The 19,199-nt window shown below is 35.5% G+C and overlaps 1 protein-coding gene across 1 annotated transcript; it reads right to left on the bottom strand.

Annotated features, from left to right (window-relative positions):
- Positions 1 to 1,887: 1,887 nt before the first annotated feature.
- Positions 1,888 to 19,162, bottom strand: LOC121424737 (phospholipase DDHD2-like). The gene is made up of 17 exons (XM_041620498.1): positions 18,992 to 19,162; positions 15,042 to 15,419; positions 14,086 to 14,300; positions 13,381 to 13,582; positions 12,294 to 12,490; positions 11,589 to 11,796; positions 10,790 to 10,879; positions 10,245 to 10,386; positions 9,366 to 9,574; positions 8,834 to 9,114; positions 7,900 to 7,995; positions 6,659 to 6,839; positions 5,335 to 5,501; positions 4,525 to 4,630; positions 3,446 to 3,685; positions 2,907 to 3,027; positions 1,888 to 2,461 (listed from the first exon to the last, which is right to left on the bottom strand). The coding sequence occupies exons 1-17, from the start codon at positions 19,152 to 19,154 to the stop codon at positions 2,344 to 2,346; spliced, it is 3,114 nt and encodes a 1,037-aa protein (XP_041476432.1). The 5' UTR covers positions 19,155 to 19,162; the 3' UTR covers positions 1,888 to 2,343.
- Between the last annotated feature and the right edge of the window lie 37 nt (positions 19,163 to 19,199).

The following is a 19,199-nucleotide window of genomic DNA, read 5'->3' as shown; positions in this document are numbered from 1 at the left end:
TTCTACAAGATGTCAACATGATGAGATCCGGGATCTTGTCATCTCATCATCTCTTCCAAAAGATGTCAACATGATGAGATCCAGGATCTTGTCATCTCATCATCTCTTCTAAAAGATGTCAACATGATGAGATCCGGGATCTTGTCATCTCAACATCTCTTCTAAAAGATGTTGACATGATGAGATCCGGGATCTTGTCATCTCATCATCTCTTCTAAAAGATGTCGACATGATGAGATCCAGGATCTCGTCATCTTATCTTTTGCTATCAAGATGTCGACTTCCCGAGATAATTATCTCAACATCTCGGTGGCACTTTTAAGCTTCCATGGCATTAAATTGATAGTCCTCTTTAAGCCTATATTATAATGAATGGAAATGCCACAGGTATTATTGGTACCAATCTGTGCATGTGGCCCACCCCCACTCGGAATGTTCCCATACATAGTATACTATTTCTTTAAATGTTCATATCAAACATCCAGGTCTTTGATACAATATAATAACGTGCAAATAAATAAATGTTATAGTATAATTTACTGTTCTACTTTGTACGTACTCTCCATAGAGTACCTTTATATAATTTCTTGGAAATGTTCTTTAACTTTTTTTCCTTCAGGACATGACAAATATCCAGACTTAAATAAAAAAAAATAATAATTTTGGCATACACTAGACTGAACAGTGTATTATTGCAGGGGATATGGCTGAGAATATCTGGTTGAATTGGTATGAGCATACAATTTTACTTCTAAAGCATAAATCTGCGGCATCTTCAAAACAATGTTTAGTTTGAATAAATGTCTTTTTATGCATCCCCTTTCTCGTTCTCCTTTTAACAACCACTATTCAATGGTCCATGAATATCACAAGAGCATAATACATAAAAATCCTGTTCCTTTATTAAAATTTTTGGACATTACATACCTTGAGTTGGAAATCATATATCTTAAAATGGAAACATTTCATGAATTCATGGCATCTTAAATTTTATATATAATTTTTCTAGACACCTGGTACCTCTAAACTTCCAGATTCTAAACCTAAACAGGTTTGATATTGCAAATCAGAGGAGACTGAAATACCATGTATTATCCTTAGTCATTAACAATCAGATAGGATCCTAACCTTATAAAACAGATGTCAAAACAAATGTAGTGAGAGTTCAGGGAAAACAAAATGACAGATGTATGTGGCATTACTGAAGGTTAATTAGGCCTTGAGTTTTGAAGTACAATATTAATTATTAAACAACAACCTACGTCTATGAATCTAACACAACATTATCAAAAGGTCTTTGAAGCGTTCGTATAAGGTTGGATTCTTAAGTGATCAAATCATACATGTGAAATAGGATGGCCTGAATTTATGTTTGGGCCCAAACCAAAGAGATGACACATTACATGGAACAGAGATAGATCAGTATTATTCCTCGGTAACTAGTCTCTTTCAAGAACAGGACCTGAAATAGCATCCTGTTGCATGAAACTTGCGAAAAATGGTAACTTTGCCATTGAAGATAGCTGCAATGGAAACCTTATTGGTTCATTTATGGCAGTTACTATTAAAGTCAAATTCAATGGCCCATATTCTGAGGTCAGGGGGGCGTTTCATGAAAGGACTTGTCGGACGTTTTATCCGACAAGTCCCATGTTATCTGACAGTTACCATAGGAACAGTGCCTCTTAGCCAATCAAAATCATGGAAAGATGTCAGATCTGACAACTTGTCGGATGAAAATATTGATGAAACGCTCCCCAGGTTTAACATAGACTCCGGTCTAACTCTGTGCTAAAATTATGGGGATCCAAAAAATAAAAAAATCTGGTAACATTGTATATATTTATGTCTACTATTTTGTTTCCATTTGCTTGCACAATGAAGAAAAATACTTCAGTTATCATTCCCAGCATTTATGAATGATTTCAGTGTCATGTGAATTAATAAATTGAAATTGTACTAATATATATTTGTGCCCCAACTGGCTCTCCATAGTTAAACCACAACTTTAAACCAGGGTTTAATCTAAACCCGAGTTCAGAATACGGGCCTATTAGTAACTGGGTCCATGAACGTGAAAATGTCTACATTGCTTCATATACCAATCTAAACAGTCTCATGGGGGCGTTGACAGAAAATACTTGCAATCAATTGCAAATTTCGGTTGCCAATTCACAACTGATAGAGCAAATAGAACTTTCCATTTTTAAATAAGCAGACCAGCAATTGAGTGCAAATTTGCAATTTTATTTGCAATTAACTTGAAGACTTGTGAACGATTTTCAGACCCCAAATTGACTTGGAATTGATTGCAAGATTCTAGCAATGCTCAATGAGACCAGACTAGTATCTGAGAGGGGTACTAGGTGTTGAATCGGATCTTGGTCCTGATAGTTGAGGGTAGATTCCTAAGACTCCATACACTTCCTTTAGCACCATTAATACTGTGTCCTCAGATTCCCTGCACAATAGATGAAAATATGAGTAAATCAAAGTAAAAAAAATTAAAAAGATAAGGAGGGGAGAGGAGAGGGAATAAATAGAAAAGATAAGAGAAGAAGGGATATAAAGGAGAGAAGAAAGGAAAGAGGAACGAAAGAGAAAATAAAAATAAACAATTTTAGAGAAAAATTAACACAGATAAAAATAGTAAAGAGGAAAAAATATACCAAAATTTAAAGAAAAGAGAAGATAAAAGAAGAGAAGAAAAGAGAGGAGAGGAGAAAAGAAGAGTGAGAAGGGGAAGAGAAAATTAAAAGAAGAGAAAAAAAGAACAGAAAAAAAAGGAAAGAAAGAAAGACAGAAGAGAAAGGAAGAGAGAAGAGAAAAGGAGGGAAGAGAGATAGAGGGGATAAGATTAAAATGTTGCCTTAAGATGTCAGATAATCTAAAAAGTAACTTCTTACCAATAACACGCATGACTGCTCATAGCGAAGAGATATTCATTAAAGCTTTCTAGGGGTGCTTCCTGTAGGACGTAATCAATTCGCTTCCCTCCGTTCAACTGACCAAGTCTTAGGTTCTCTTCTGTAAAAAAAAAAGACAAAATACAAATTCTGATCCAATAAGCACTTAACAAAAGCGAAATATGATAATCATTATTACTGCTGTAAAACTTGTCTTTTAAGGCACTGTTTCATAAAGGTTGGCATCAATTATAAGATATCGTTCTCTTACAATTTCCATGGTTTTAATAGGCCGAGAAGCACTTTTTAGGGTCATATATTTTCCTGGATAACTGAAATCAGTATAATCATCAAAACAAAATTGAAAATTTCTTTGCCAAGGTTATATAAAAACACTTTGAAACAGTTGCTCTGAGCAATATATAATTGACTATTAACAATATCATCATAATCATTACTTTCAAAAAGTGGATCATCAAACAGAAAGCATGTATATGATTCCCCCCTAAAATAAAAAAAAATATCTGACTTAAAACTACCTTGCTCTCTTGACTGCCCGTCTGCTTCAGTTTGCTGATTGGCTAGCTGCTGTTTACTCAGTTGCTCGGCAACCGCTTCCATCTGCTCATCTGTGACGGTGTTGGGATCCGTTTCTTCCTGTTCCTCTTCTGTCCGATGGGCAAGCGCAAATTGATGTAAGGTGTTCCATGTCTTTTTCATTGACTCTATGAGGCTGCGCTTGAGATCGGACCCAAAGTGGGAGAGGCTTTCTCTAAGCTCTGTATAAGAAATCATGGATTTATTGTAATAATAATTTAAGGATGATAAAATGGAAAATTAATCACAAACGAGAGAGAGATAAAAATGGGCATTATACCAGGGCTTTCAGCGTTGGGAACTGCTTCAAGAAATACCTTATTCTTCAGAATTTCTTACAAGAAACTGGCAATCTATTCTCCACAGACTGTGCATTAATGAACTTCAGCAATATCATTATTTTATCACATTCAATATGAATAAAAAAGATATAAAGATTTTGAATGATATATTGTATTTCCCTTTCTTCTTTGTTTTGTTCATGATGTCATTATGCCTGAACTGGTTTAAACTGGTTAGAAAGAAAGAGAGTGAGAGAGGAAGGGGAGGTGGGGGGGGGGGGGGGTAGGTCACATAATTTAACAGGTGCATTTGGATATTGCTTGACATGATGTATATTACACAGGAAATTCCAGAGTGAAACTGACGCTAAACAGGTGGACAGGAACTGAAATCGACTATTGTATATTACAGGCAGGAAGAAATGTACATGAAACCAACAACAGAGGAATTTATTGCCATGACTTTGTAAACAAGCAGGAATGTGTAATTAACATGGACACTGATGGATGCTGAGATCCTGATTTTCCTGAGGAGTGCAAAAACTTTTTTTTCATAAAATGCTTATATCATACAAAAGTTTGTGTACTGGTCATGCAATGAAGCTATGATCACAGGATCACTTTTACAATTGCAAAAAACTCCAAATGTACACTCAAACCTTAAAATCGATCATGCAATCAATCCCAAAGCTTTGTTTTACAGTACCCTGATCGAAAGGAGATAGTATTTATTTACTCACCTAGATGAAGTCGTTTTCTTCCCTTATGATGAGGCATTAGAACAGGTTTGATATCTGCTAAGGTTGGATGAATCAGGGGCTCTATACGGTATGCCACAGGGTCAAACTAACAACAACAACAACAAATAAATAAGAATTGGGTTTTATTATTCATTTGCATCATGATACGGCATGTAGTTTAAAAAACAGGGACTGAAACCTTAATCTGAAAATTTGTAAAACATACTGACAGCAAATTTCACTGAGTTTTCTTAGAAGATAACGTAACTACCAAATGTTTCTTATGTACATTTCTTGATATAAGAATAAGCCCTATGGTTTTGATACCTATGACCTTAATAGATGCATTTCTATGACATGAATTTGTGATTCTACACTCAAACCATCATTGACTTGTGCTTATGAATGATGGTTTGACTTTTATGGGGAAATGCAAGAAACTTGCGATCAATTGCAAGTCTATTTTTGGTCTCTAAATCAATCACATGTCTTGTAGTTAATTACAAATTAGTGAATGATTGCTAATCTGCTCCTTGAAACAAGAAGTTTAGTCTGATTTGCTACAGCTACCATTGATCTATCAGTTGTGAAAATGCAACAGAATATTTGCAGTTGATCGCAAATATTTTCTTGCAACACCCACAGAGCCCAGGTCGGAATTTACATTAAACAAAAATATAAGAAATTTTTCCCAATGCCAAGGCTATCATACAATTACATTACTTGTACCATTATTCTATTCGATACCTGAATAAAAGAATTAAAATAAAAATAGGGGTGAATTGATTTATACATTGAAGTGCTACTTACAGGGTGAAACACGTTGAACATGAAAGGGCAGGTTGGCAGTCGATAGTTCTCACCCACTCTCCCTACACCTCTTATCGTGAGAAACATACCAATAGGAGAACCCAAGGCAAAGAAACAGGCTGGATTGAAGTCTAGCTGAGGATAGTTTACAAATGGCTGCCCAACACCTGTATGAAAAGAAAAAAACACATGGAAATACAAGTACATCTGTATGTCTTGCCAAAGTTGTATTTCCTAAAGATGTTCATAAATTAAGCATCACTTACCTGGAACTACCTTACGACCCGACTGGTCTGCGACTGGCTTGCGACTGAGTGAGGGGAGATGTGACGTCACAGCTCTTGTCAGCTTGAGCGTCGCAGACCGGTCAGAGACAAGTTGTAAGGAACATTGGAAGGATTTGACATGTCAAATCCTTATGACTGGATCGCAAGCTCAATCCAACTTCCAGCCAATCAGACAGCAGAGTTGTACGACGCGTATATGATAAACAACGCGCATATGCAGTAGTAAGCACACTTTCTCAGTTGCTATGGCAAAAAGCGCATGCGTGAGTCGCAGATTAGATCGCAAGGTGTGCGGTGTCGAGGATTATGACTACCTTGCCATTCATCTCCCCTCACTCAGTCTCAAGCCAGTAGCAGACCAGTCGGGTCGTAAGGTGTGCGGTGGCCTTTAGGTGCCAAGGTGCCACATTCTAATCCTAAATCACTAGTATGAGTTCAGATTAAAATCGGAGCATTGAAGATTGAAATTCTTGTTGAAAACATGTATTTTTATGTCAAATTTATGTATTTGTTTGGATTAGAATTATAGCAAATTCATTCCCACTTCATTCCCAATTCATTAAAACAGAACAAATTTTGGTATCTCATTTAGCACAATAACAGGTCACATGTTGTACATAAACACATTGGCACTTACTAACAGCTTTATGAAACACCCATGCAGAATAAATCCCTGGTATTACATGCCAATACATTTCAATTGTTATTCTTATTACAGAACTTGAGTGCAGTACATGTATATTCTCAATGACCAAACAGCTAATCAAATTTAAGGATTAAAGATATTCTCTTGTTTCATAAACTTACAAAACCTTCAAAGTTTTTTATTACAATCAAGTGATCAGAATCTGATTTTTTTTTTAAATTCTTCCTGTATGCACTTTGGGAATGCACCACAAGAAAGCACAATATGAAAATAACAACATCAATAATATTATACGTAAAACATCAGAATAACATCTCAAGGCATCTGTGAGATATCTAGTGTGTTTGACAAAACATGTAATACACAAGACATTCCAAAGTCTGTTACCTACCCTCTAGCCCTGGTTCATAGTCAACATGAACAGACATTGCAGCATGAAGAGCATTCCTGGAGGAGGATTGTACTACCGTTGAAACTGCCAACTCTTCCTGTTTCCGCCTCTCCTCCTCCTGCACAGCTTTCTGTTCAGCCTTGGCCTGTTCTTGTTGCATCAGGGATTCCTTTCGCTTCGCCTGAAATGCAAAACATAAAATAATAATGTCAGTGATACTTTCAGCCCAGACATACAGTGAAGCCCTCTTGTGTTCATCATTTAAAGACTCTGGTTGTTTCTGATCAAGTGTACTTTAAAGAATCCCCAATCAGATCAGGAGGAAAGACCTGCGGGTAACAGTGACTAAGTTCGCTTTTCGCCTCCCCGGCACAGGTGACACCAAACAAATAATAATATAATAATAAAAGAAATTTGCTATCAGAATATTTTTTCTTGTGTATTTCATTCTTATTTGTAAATTGTAATAGCTTATAAATTATTTAATTGTTTTTCTTGTTTTTTTTCAATCAATATCATGACCAAAACTATTCAGATCAATAACATCATGGAATTAATTGAATCTTATAAGTAGAAGTAAAAAACAATGATAGATACATTTATGACTTTTGGATAGAAATGTAATTTTTGGATGTTACATGCACCAAGAAAAAATAATTTCTGAACCACATAACTAGGTAACTTGGTCTCAATTGTAAGCAAGATCTTTTAAAGATTCACGAAACAATAAGATGCAAGCTTTTCATGTTATTGATTTATCGCAAAATAATTGCAGAGGAGGGCTGAAAGCCTCTGAACAGCCCCTAAACTATTGTTAAGATTAAGCTGGCTAGCTTGATTACAAGAATTTAGTTAATATCATAATTTGGGTTTGTTATTTGCAGTCAGGTTATATACTCATTACGTGTTAACACAATCAAGCTAATTACATGTTAATTTCTATCTAGGCCAAGTTTAAAAGGCATTCTATGACACAATAGCACATCACTTGTAAGGCACATTAAAATGTAATAAAATACAAATTAAGATTTATCTAAAATTATATGTTAAACATATAATACAATGGCCTTCAAATATCACTTACAGTGTTTCAGACTAATGATAAATCAATGAATATAAGCTTTTGACAACAAAATCATAATCTACAGAGAACTAGTATCCTACAATCCTTCATTATTTTCTGCAAATTACTTTATTGATCAGTTTTAAATCATATCTGTCATATTTTCATAAAAATTTACCTCTTTTGCTGCTTGATCTCGAAGGAAGCCCCCAAGTTTCTTCCTGGGACCAAGGGGAATTCCCATCTCTTTTAGATCTGCATCACTGCACATGAGCTAGTATTAATGATAAGATTAAGAAGAGGAATTCTACGGTAATTTCAGTGCAGTGCAAATGCTTATTAACATCAGTGTTATACAACATTACTGATATTGAACTGAGGTCTAAAAATGAGGATCTCTTTTCTACAATTCTTAGGAAAATCAGTTCTTTATACTAATGGTCATCAATTGAAAAAGATAGTATGAGATGATGGAATACAACAAATTTCGATGAATTCCTTGCTACATGTATATCATCTATTTTAAGAATACTGAAAAAGATAACCACCAAAAAAGAAGATGACACCTACCAGTCCATAGAAATGAGAAGTATATTTTGGTTAGTAAGAGAGTTAAACCTGCGTTTTGAAATTAAAAAGAAAATTCTAATTGTGCTGGTCTAACACAGACACTTATGAGCAGAATTAAAATCAATTTATTATTGTTCATCACTCCAATTTAGAGCACTTACTTAGCACCAAAGAAATTAGAAAGACCACATTCTAGCTAAAAAGCTGTAAAATTTTCCTGAATTCTACATGTACATGTATATTGGAAAAAACTGCAGATTTGAACATGCATTTTTGTCCTAAATCAGTCAGAGTCTGAATTATTTCATGCATGGCAAGCAACATCATTCCTTCAAGACTACAATTTAGCAAGGTTAGCAGATTAAATTCAAAATTACACTCAACAACACATTTTCTCCTCCTTTTTTTCTTTCTGAAGCCCATCGAAAAATAGTCATATTATGTGACATGCCCCATATAAAAAAAAAAGGTTAATTACCATTATTATCATCAAATTTTCATCACTATTACCATCATCAAAAGATAAATAAAATGGTTCATACCAGACTTTCCATGTCGATTCTTTCCTGCTCAAACTTGGGTAGCAGGTCCAGAAGCCCCATAGATTCCAGGGATTCCTCAAGGGTGATGACTGCGGGACCTTCGTCCAACGTGGCCCCGCTGAGAAGGGACGCACTGCTGCTGGACGGTGTCAGGGACTCCGCAGAGGGCGCAGGAGTCGGGGGTTTGTCAGCGTAGATCTCAGACTTGATGAGGTTCTCTTCCGACTCCACCTCCTCACCGTCCTTCTGGTGCTTGAGGAGGTCGAAAGCAATGAGGGAACCTGAAAGAGAATTAATAATGATAATAATAATGATGATGGTGATGATGACAATGATGATGGTTGTAATGATGATAATATTGATGATGATGGTGATAATTATAATAATATTATAATAATAGCATTTTCAGTGAAATTCTGTGTTCTTGTCCTGTTATCCATGATTTCTTTCTGTTTTCCACATTGCACAAAACTGGGGGTGCTACAATACACATTTCTATATATGACAATTTTAAGGTATTAAACTAACTCACCTAAACTATGTCCAATAAGGGAGACCTGGCCACAGAAATCAGGGTTTCTCTCTTGAAATTTGGCATACAATTTATTGATCTCAGAGCACACCACCTCAGCAATTTGCTGGGCATAAATAGGACTGGTATAGAAAAGAATGTCTAAGAGTGTCTCGTTGGTGAAGTTTCGTAAACGGTTGATGCTCGGAAGAGTGATGCGCTTTAGTCGCCTGTTCATGAAAAGATCAAAATCATATAAAAAACATTTAAACACTATGTCTTGAAGGCCAAAATTCAATTTCGTTTTCAAAATGATGCTGGCTTTTAGGAGAGTATTTAAGTCCTATTTCTTATTTTTTGACAAACAAAAGAAGTAGCAAAATTACTTTTCCTGAATAGGTATGTATTTTACAGATAAAGTGTTGAGAAATTAAAAAAGCAAATTGCTATTACACAAGTGATGCCCACGGTTGTGGTCTTACAAGCATGCTGTGGGTGAAAAGAAAAAGAAATTAGATGTGACAGTATTTACCAAAAAGTAAAATTGGGATATTGTCATAAATTAGCACAATTACCCGATAGGGCAACTGCTTATAATGGTCAACCTATTAGTATATACAAAGTCAATTGACTTTTTTTCACTGTGAATATTACTTATTGCTCAAGCAGTCTCAAATTTGAAAACATTACAACATTTTCATATGAACTATGAAAAAAAAAAATTTACGGAGAGTCCACTGCCTAGAGCACTGGAGAGTTACACTTTATGGAATTTCATAAAAGTAAATTGATTGAGTAAATTCATAAAGTAATTGATTATAATTTAATTAATTACAATTATCAATCTCCATTTCTAATTGTATTTTGTTCCATGGCTGAATAGAATGATAAAATACTTGCCTATCGACACCTGTGGCGTCCCCATGGAGCGCTGCATACCAGTATACTGGTAGGAATTCAACACGCCCTGCTCTTCCTTCCTCCTGGGCTGACTTAAAATGAGAACTCATCAAACCAAGTGATAGTGATCTGAAATCATCAACTATATCAAACAGAAATACAAATATAGAGAAAGGAGTTTTATATTTCACATTTTGATTCCAATAAAAATAATTTCTCTTTTAAATAAAATCAATCACCTTTTTATTGATAAATCCAAAGACTGAATGTCTTGACATCCTATCTGAGAAATAAGTAATTAGGATTATTGCATTACAGGAAACACCTCAATTGACTTGGTTTTGATCACGGAAAAAGAAACAATTTGACCTATGCTTTACCAACTGACTATCAGTGACTAGGTTTCAAAATCAATTAAACACATTGGAGATGGAGACTGAAATTTGCGGGCAGGTGTTTACATGGAAAATGTGTGCTATAAATGGAGAATAATAAGCCTGTTTCCAACAGGTTAAGGATAAATTCAAACCTGATTCAGGACTTACCACATTCTGTGATGGTTCTAAATCTTAGATCACACACTGGTCCAATGCCATGGATTACAAAGACTAGATGGTCCACTTGACTTGGCTCTCCTATGAGTAAATATGAAAAATTTTAAGAATTAAAGTATATGTTTTGTTTTTCAATACCACTCATTTAAAGGAAAGTAAGAAAAAATAAAGTAGGGATTAGCATATACACCACTAATAGGATACAAAAGAGTGAACTATTCCTGAGGCAAACAAGGTTGATGTATTCAAAGTGGCTGCTGCAGCATGTCCAGTAATACAAGGTTTATGTGGGAAGTTTTTTTTATCCCTGGGGGGTGTTTCACAAAGATTTAAGCATGACTAGTTAGGTCGCACTTAAATAACGACGCGTACAAGATATGCAACACGCAATCTTATTGTGCGCGTTCTCTTCGCATGATCTGATCAATGCGGTCATGCCTTTTATACCTTACCCAACGAGGCTTTTAAGGGCGACTTCAAGTCATACTTAAATCTTTGGGAAATGCCCCCCTGGTCACTTCGTTCAGATGTTGACGTAAAAGGTCACATATATAAATATATGTATATTGATACACATCTGTAAAAACTAATTGATTAGATTACTGACACACAAACACATTAACCCTCCCTCCAACATATCTGCTAATTATAAACTGGCAAACTGCTAATTATGAACTTTACACCATGTTTGGTGTAAAGTGTACTTTTATTAAGAAATTTTATTATCACATCAAAGGGATAAAATGCAATACATACAGACTCTTCTGGAAAGAAAGGTAATAAAACTGACCCTGTTGGATGCTGTCGATATCATCAACACCTCTCTTGACCACCCTGGGTCTCATCTGAGTGTCCGGTGATGCACCCCACTCGTCCGGCCTGGCCGAGGGTCGGAAGTGGACAATGACGTTGGCGTTGTGCATGATGATGGTCTCACCATCGGAGAGCTCCAGTCTCCGGTGCCATTGGTTCTGAAGTGTTGCGGTCCGGTATTCTTCCTGAAATTAGATGGGTATTCAGAAATTATTCAAAGTTTTCTTTGATACAAAATCAATATCATTTATATGTAAAATAAAGAGTGAACATTGACACATTTCTGTCCATCTGAAGGCCATATGCCTCTAATTTGATAGTCATATCCCAAGATATCCCTAAAACCTGTATCTACAATATTGTAATAGTCAAAAAGAAAAAAACAAATCATAACATGAATGACCCATGGCTGAACATAAAATTACAGGAAAATAAATTGAAACTATTTTTTTGGCCTTAAGACTAATTCATGACATTCTTCCTACTTATCAAGGAAAGCGTTTGATAGATTACAATGATTATTTCCATTTTCGCAAAACTTTTCCTTACCTTTAATGCCCTGTCACACCGATGAAAACAACTCCAGATCAACAAAAGATATTACATTGACATACCATTGGTCGGTTTGGAGTCGGTTTTATTGTAGTGACTGTAGCATAAACCAATGAAATCAAATGCTTACCTCAAGCATATTAGCCATCTGTTCTTCATATGGAATGAATCTGTTTTCACTGTCGCTCTTGTAGAACCATGTACATCTCCTGACCTGTGAAGGCTTCTCATCCCAGTAGATGGCAAACCGCAATCGCTCAGACAGACTCACGTCATAGCGCCCTCCATTCGTGGAGATGATTATGTTGCTTTCTGATGAAGTTTGTGCTAGAGGATAAAAAGAACAAGGACAAATGATGAAAACATGATAAATGCAGTGTACTAGTTATGATTAAATGTTAAAATTAGTTAAAATGTGAAGATGCTGGTCACAATACATATTGGAAACATACATTTTTAAGGTAAATAATAATTTTTGCCAGAATTCAAATCTTATATCATGTACCAAGTCAACCTTAAATAATTTTCGCTAAAACTTCCACTAATTCGGAAAGTACAAGGAAAATTAAGCTAGCATAACACTGAAATGTACAAAATGAGGATTTCTAACAATGCGTCATGGACCCTTTTTAAAGACTTAAAGCATATCATGCATGTTTGTTTACATACTTTGTGTGATATGTCTCCAAATATTTGAAAAAAAATCATAAGAAATTAGACGTCACATCCTTTTTTGCTAGTATTAATTCTCAGACAAGTTTCAAACTCTTCTACCCATGCCAAAAAATAAGACTACATGTAAAGTCTACTACACATTATACAAGTACGATCGATCTTTGAATAAATCACATTTTGAACTCAAACAGTTTGAAAAGTAAAATGATCTCATTTAATGTCCAGATTAAGGACGGCAATAAAAAAAAAAATCAAAATTCTGCTTTAGTGCGTGCCTTGTGGTAGTAGATTCCAATACAGCATAAAATCACAGAGAAGACTGCAATATGACAGGGAGACTCACAACAGCTTGGAATTACAATTCTAATATTCATACCTCTATCAGGAACTTTGATCATTAACATTTCAAAGGGTTTGAATGTTCATAACAAATGCTTCAACAATTTTTTCCCCACATTCAAATTGTCAATAGATCGCAAACAGATTACAAATGGATCATGTTGCAAGTGCCGTCCTTCGGCATATACCCTTCGACTGCATACCTCTAAGCATGGCCTCTTCCAGTTTGATAGAATCAATGATGCTGAATGGTACCCAGATGTTTCTTTTCTCCATCTCCTTACAGTAGAACCAATGGGGTTGGATGGTCTGGTAAGCAGCCCCGGACCTAGGGGATCCTCCCAGGGTGGATTGTGTCTGCTGCTGGACCTCTGCTGATGTGGGAGGTGGTTTGCTTGCATCATACTGGGAAGGAAATATTTAAGAAGAATGACAACTCAGTCAGTAGATTGGTGGTCTCATAATCCTTGTGCCATTTGGTAAAATCATTTATCTTCATTACCAGCTCCCTTGGAAAGGGCACGTAATAATCTGTTGAACCTCTGTTTACTTCTTAACAAGCATCCATGCTTTCTTAGCAGTCAGGCTAAAGCCGGGATAATAGCAGCGCTTTGTATCCTCAGGCAAAAAGTGCTTCATAACTTCAGCTATTCTTTATATCATTATTATTTCTAACCATCATTTAGTCAGTTGGTTGCTGTAACATTTTCTTGTACATAAAATTTAAGAAAAGCCTTTTTAAAATAATAATTCATCAAAGGCCAAGTTCATCAACAAGTTGATTTAAATAAATAGTGTAATAACATGAGCAAACAAAACATTGAATCAAAATTACTAAAACTACAAAACACCATGACACGTTAAAAGAAAAAAAATTAATGTAAACAAATTCTTGAAATAACCCGTACCTGTTGTAATTTTGGAGGCGGCGCCAAAATGCCCGGGGGTAAGGGCCCACTTGCTGGAGTCACACCCCCTATTGGGTGTGCCATGGGCTTGTGTTGGTACCCTTTAATACCAAACCTTGCACCAGGTTGTCCAGAGGGAGGGGTGGCACTTGGTGGAAGAACACCAGTTGGAGGAGGAGCACTAGGGGAATAGCTGGTGACTTGAGGAGGTGGGCCTGCGTGTTTGAAAAAGTGCATTAAGAAAAATATTACATTGATAAAATAAAATTCTACATGAAAATTGAATCCAGTAAAAAAAAATTATGTTGTTCAATAATTTCTACAATGTTTGTGAACACAAAAGGAGATTTTTTTTCATACTCTTTTGAATAGCTAAAGGTAAATTTTTCAACAATACTTACATAGTATTTAGTGTTGGAAGTTACTTTTGTGGTTTGAGCAAATTAAATGAGTTCAACGGTATCCCTTTTATAATACAAGTTTATTACACAGTTAGAAAATCATCTATTGAAAGTCATAGTCCTATTTACTACTGATCTCATTCAATCATTTGAGAAAGGTCAAGCAATGAAACATAAATTTACTAGGAAATCTGCCCATAATGGCCACTTGCTTATGAATACATCTATTCTTATCTTTGTACATTTAACATCAAGTAAGGTTCTACTGTATTCAACATGTGACACAGAGAAATTTAATGCAAGAGGATGCAAATAATCAATTTTTTGGCATTATCACGAAGTAGGTCACCCGCCCATTCACTGCCATTTATTTTGTCAGTGTTGGTGATGTCCTTCTACTGCCCTTGTGACATCACTCCTATTGTCTTTGTACACAAAGTGAGCACGCCTAAGAGAAGAGAGGCGACAGATTTCAAAAGGAGGCCACATTTCCTTTATGCATATAAAAATATAGTTTTAAGCTCTTTGAATAGATGGGGAAATATGAGGGCATACCTGGAGGGGGCTCATCTTGAAAGTGTACTCCACGAGGCTGAGGGGGTATATTCTGAGCTGATGTGAACGGCACTGCCTGGGGTGGGGCCTGCACTGAAGGCGGTGACCCAAACTGGTTTGTTGGTGCATAAGTTGGCACAGCTGCAGGACCTGTCAGTGGGGCAGGTTGAGGCAAGGGTGAGGCAAAGGATGTCTGACCCTGTGAGGATATTCCTGCAAATGGGTCTGATGGGGCAGAGCCTGAGGTCTGCTGCTGTTGCTGGAAGTAGGAGAATGTTGAGGGTGTGGCTTGTTGGTTTGAGGGTGGGGGTGGAGCCCCTACTTGGAGATCTGGAGGATCATTCTGCCCCAAGAAGCTATCCGCTTCACCATCTTCATCTGAAAATACAAAGAAAGATATTTCATACATCTTAGTTTTTAGTTTTTTCACAGCTGGTTGTACATGTAGAGAGTTACTCGTATTCAAGGGACATGTCATTGTTTCTGCAATTTGTTGCTCTACCGTGAACCCTTTCAACTTCATCCGAGTCCATCTTACACTGCAAATTCCACAGAATGTTACTATATTCAAGATGATGTCGTACATGTACAAGTGTGGTGAACAAAATGGAAAGCATTTCCTTTGATATTCTCTGAATTTCTGAAATGTTATCTTAATCATTCCAAAAATTTGATTTGCTTTCTTTGCCACATGATGGTGGCAATTTAATTCCCCAACAATAATTACTCCAATGCCTTTTTTACTCTTGTCAGGCTTCAACTCCTCTCTATTCATAATGTAATTATTATGGAGATTTTTCTTTCCCATATGAACCACCTTACATTTTCCAACAATGAACATAAGCCGCCATCTTTCATACAGGTCGGTTCAGATAGCTTCAATAAATTTACTAAGCACATGTCAATAATTAAGATGTTGGGTCAATCATAGAGGGGCTATAGCCCGTACATCAATTGGTTTCTGAATCCAAAGTCACAAATGGTATTTTCTTCTTGGTTAATGATCTAGAATGTTTTAGATCCCCAGATCATACTTTAATGACACTAATAACATATTAAAAATTTAAACAAAATAATTAAAAATACTAATTTTTATCTATAAATTGTTCTTCAAAACGGCATTGCTTCTTGGATGTACATCATCACAAAGCAGTTCAAGGGTCAGGCCAATTGTCTTTGCTTTGTTGACAAACGAATCGAGGGATCTACGGGAGATCGGGTCTGGTAAGAAACCTCATTTTTACCATTTATAGTGATAATTTTTATCCCATTATACACATTAGGCGCCTGAAGGTTCATATAGATAAATAAAATTCGACCATACAAACCAATTTCACCCTCTAACTCTGGATTTCCTAGAGAAATCCATCTTTGTGTACATGTGTCTCTTATACATATGGCTTGGGATTCAAGAATCCATGATGAAGAAATGTAAAAAAAAAAAAAATCATCATGGAGTCCTCAAGACTCGGTTAAACCCATGATTTTGACTTCCAAAGATTCTTATGACCCTTGATAATTATAGACACCAAAAGACCAATGGCCCCCCCAAAAATATCATAACGAAGTGATTTCTGCCGGAAATATCACTGCCGAGATCGCACGTGTTCGATCTATCGCAAGAAAATCTATAATGACCATCGCAGGGGTTCACCACGGCAGGAAATTCAACACCCTTCCAAATATGGCACTAACCCAAGCATCAGACATATCGGCTGACTGAAATGGATTTGCTGTTATCAGAACGAAGTTGCATGCAGCTGAGCGAAGACGTCCAACGTTTAGAGCCGAAAGAGGTCCATTTGTTAAGTAAATAGTTATTATTTACCGATTTCTATATCAAAATTATTAATAGTAATAATTTTCTCAACAATCAAGCAATTATTTTTTGACTCAATAAATCACAAAATTCTGTTATATAAACTTCATCATTATGGTATAAGAGGTACTTTTTTAGAATGGTTTAAGAGTAATTTGAGTAACAGACAACAGTTTGTATCCATCAATGGTATAAATTCACAATTACTGCAAATAGACACAGGCGTGCCCTATTATTTTTGCGGATGATACAAGTTTTTTTTTGTCAGGTAAAAGTATTGTTGATTTAAATTCTATCCTGAATGTAGAAATACCTAGGATCGAAGAGTGGTTCCTTGTAAATAAGTTGGTAATTAACTCTTCTAAGACAAATTATATGATATTCAAAACAAAAAATAAGAAACTTCTTGACAATCTCAGTGATATCTTCATGAACAATAAAAGCATATTACAAGTTTCTACATTTAATTTTCTTGGAATCACTCTAGATGAAAACCTGTCATGGTCTCCTCATGTAAATGTAATTTTACAAAAAATATCTTGTGCCATTGGTGTTATATTTAGATTAAGACATTTCATACCACGTCAAATTCTGTTATATATTTATAATGCAACAATTTTACCACATTTATCTTACTGCACAATGACATGGGGTAGCTGTGCTCAAACACATTTAAATAGAGTCTTTATCTTACAGAAGAGAGCATTACGAGCAATTAATAACTCCAACCCTAGAACACCATCTGGACCTTTGTTCTATAAGTTTAAAGTACTTAAGATTTTTGATATTTATAATTTACAAATAGCATCTTTTATGTATATGTTTGAGCACCAGTTGCTTCCTCCCATATTTACAAAATATTTTAAATTAACTGCAAATGTCCATTCATACTCAACAAGACAATCCAGTGATTAATATTTACCTTTGTTAAATTATGAATCTTCTCGAAATTCTGTTAAATATGCTGGAGTTATGTTATGGAACAAAATACCCAAAGAAATAAAAAGATGCCCATCTCTTGCCTCCTTCAAAAACAGCTTTAAAAAATTCCTTATTGATGCCTATATATAAATCTGAAAGTTATAGTTATAGGTCATAATTGCCTCATTTACTCCCACACACTTTACATTCTCTCTCTCTCTCTCTCTCCCATCTACGATTATTATGATTTTATTATGGTCTCGGGAGCCCAGCCTTAGAAAGGCCTTTGGCCTATGCTGGCTCCCTCATATTCTCATTTATTCTGTTGTTATTCTATTTTTGTATCCTTATCTGTATATACATGTAGTGTATTCTTTGATTTGTATGTTGTATGTTTTTTAATGAGAATTTGAAATAAATGAAATATTTTGGTGTTTAGAGTGAAATTTAAATTGCCAAAATTGATCGCGGTGCACAACTTAACTTGCCCGATATTTGGAAACTGCATCAGATATTTAGCAAAAAAAAACAAGCTTCTGGTAGTAAGCAAATAATTTTTTTTCATTTCTATTTTTTATGACATTAATATTCAACATTTGTATGGTTGTGTCACCTTAATTCGCGTGTTACCTAATTTTGCGCACAGTCGAATATCTCGATATCTAGATCTAATTAATAATATAGATCTATTGAAAAACTGATATCACCAACAGAAGAGTGATCCAAAATTGTCAAAGTATGGTATTTACTATTTTCCTTGAAGGTAAGGTCTCAATTAGTGAAAATATTGGCAAAACATTGGCAATTTTTGTTACCTTTTTAAAATTTTCATTATAACCTCGTTCGTACGATGAGTGCATCAATCATACCACGGAAATACAAATGATTTTTTATATTTGATTCAAAAAAATGATTTGTATTTTTTGGGGGGTCCAATTTAAGTGTCCGATATTTTGGGCACTTTTACGACGATACTCAGCAGGAGACTTACTTTTCAAAAGAATAAAAGAAACAACCCAAACACCTATTCCCTACCAAAATTTTGTCTTCTAAACGAAACAGCAGATCGATTGAAAAAATATTAATCGATAGATTCTGAGTCTGACTAACAGTAACATGACAAAAATATAAACAAATGGGACTAAATGAAAAAGTGGGGACAACATAATGTATGAAATATCCACCAAATAAAACATCTTGGAATACTAACCTGTAGGAAATAACGATGCTGTTGCAGGCACGGGTCGAAAAATTCCAGGTGTTATACTATCATTAGTCGAACATAATAATAAAGGAGGTGGGCTGTTCCCTTTTTGGTCTGCCATATTCACCGGTTCTGTTCTATTCGATGTGTACACGTCATATATCCGCATACAAATGAGGTCAAAGGTCAATTTAAATGTCCGGACTTTCCCGCG

This window comes from Lytechinus variegatus, chromosome 12 (genome assembly GCF_018143015.1).
Source record: "Lytechinus variegatus isolate NC3 chromosome 12, Lvar_3.0, whole genome shotgun sequence".
Classification (NCBI taxonomy): domain Eukaryota; kingdom Metazoa; phylum Echinodermata; class Echinoidea; order Temnopleuroida; family Toxopneustidae; genus Lytechinus; species Lytechinus variegatus.
This window is presented reverse-complemented; position numbering and strand designations above follow the sequence as displayed.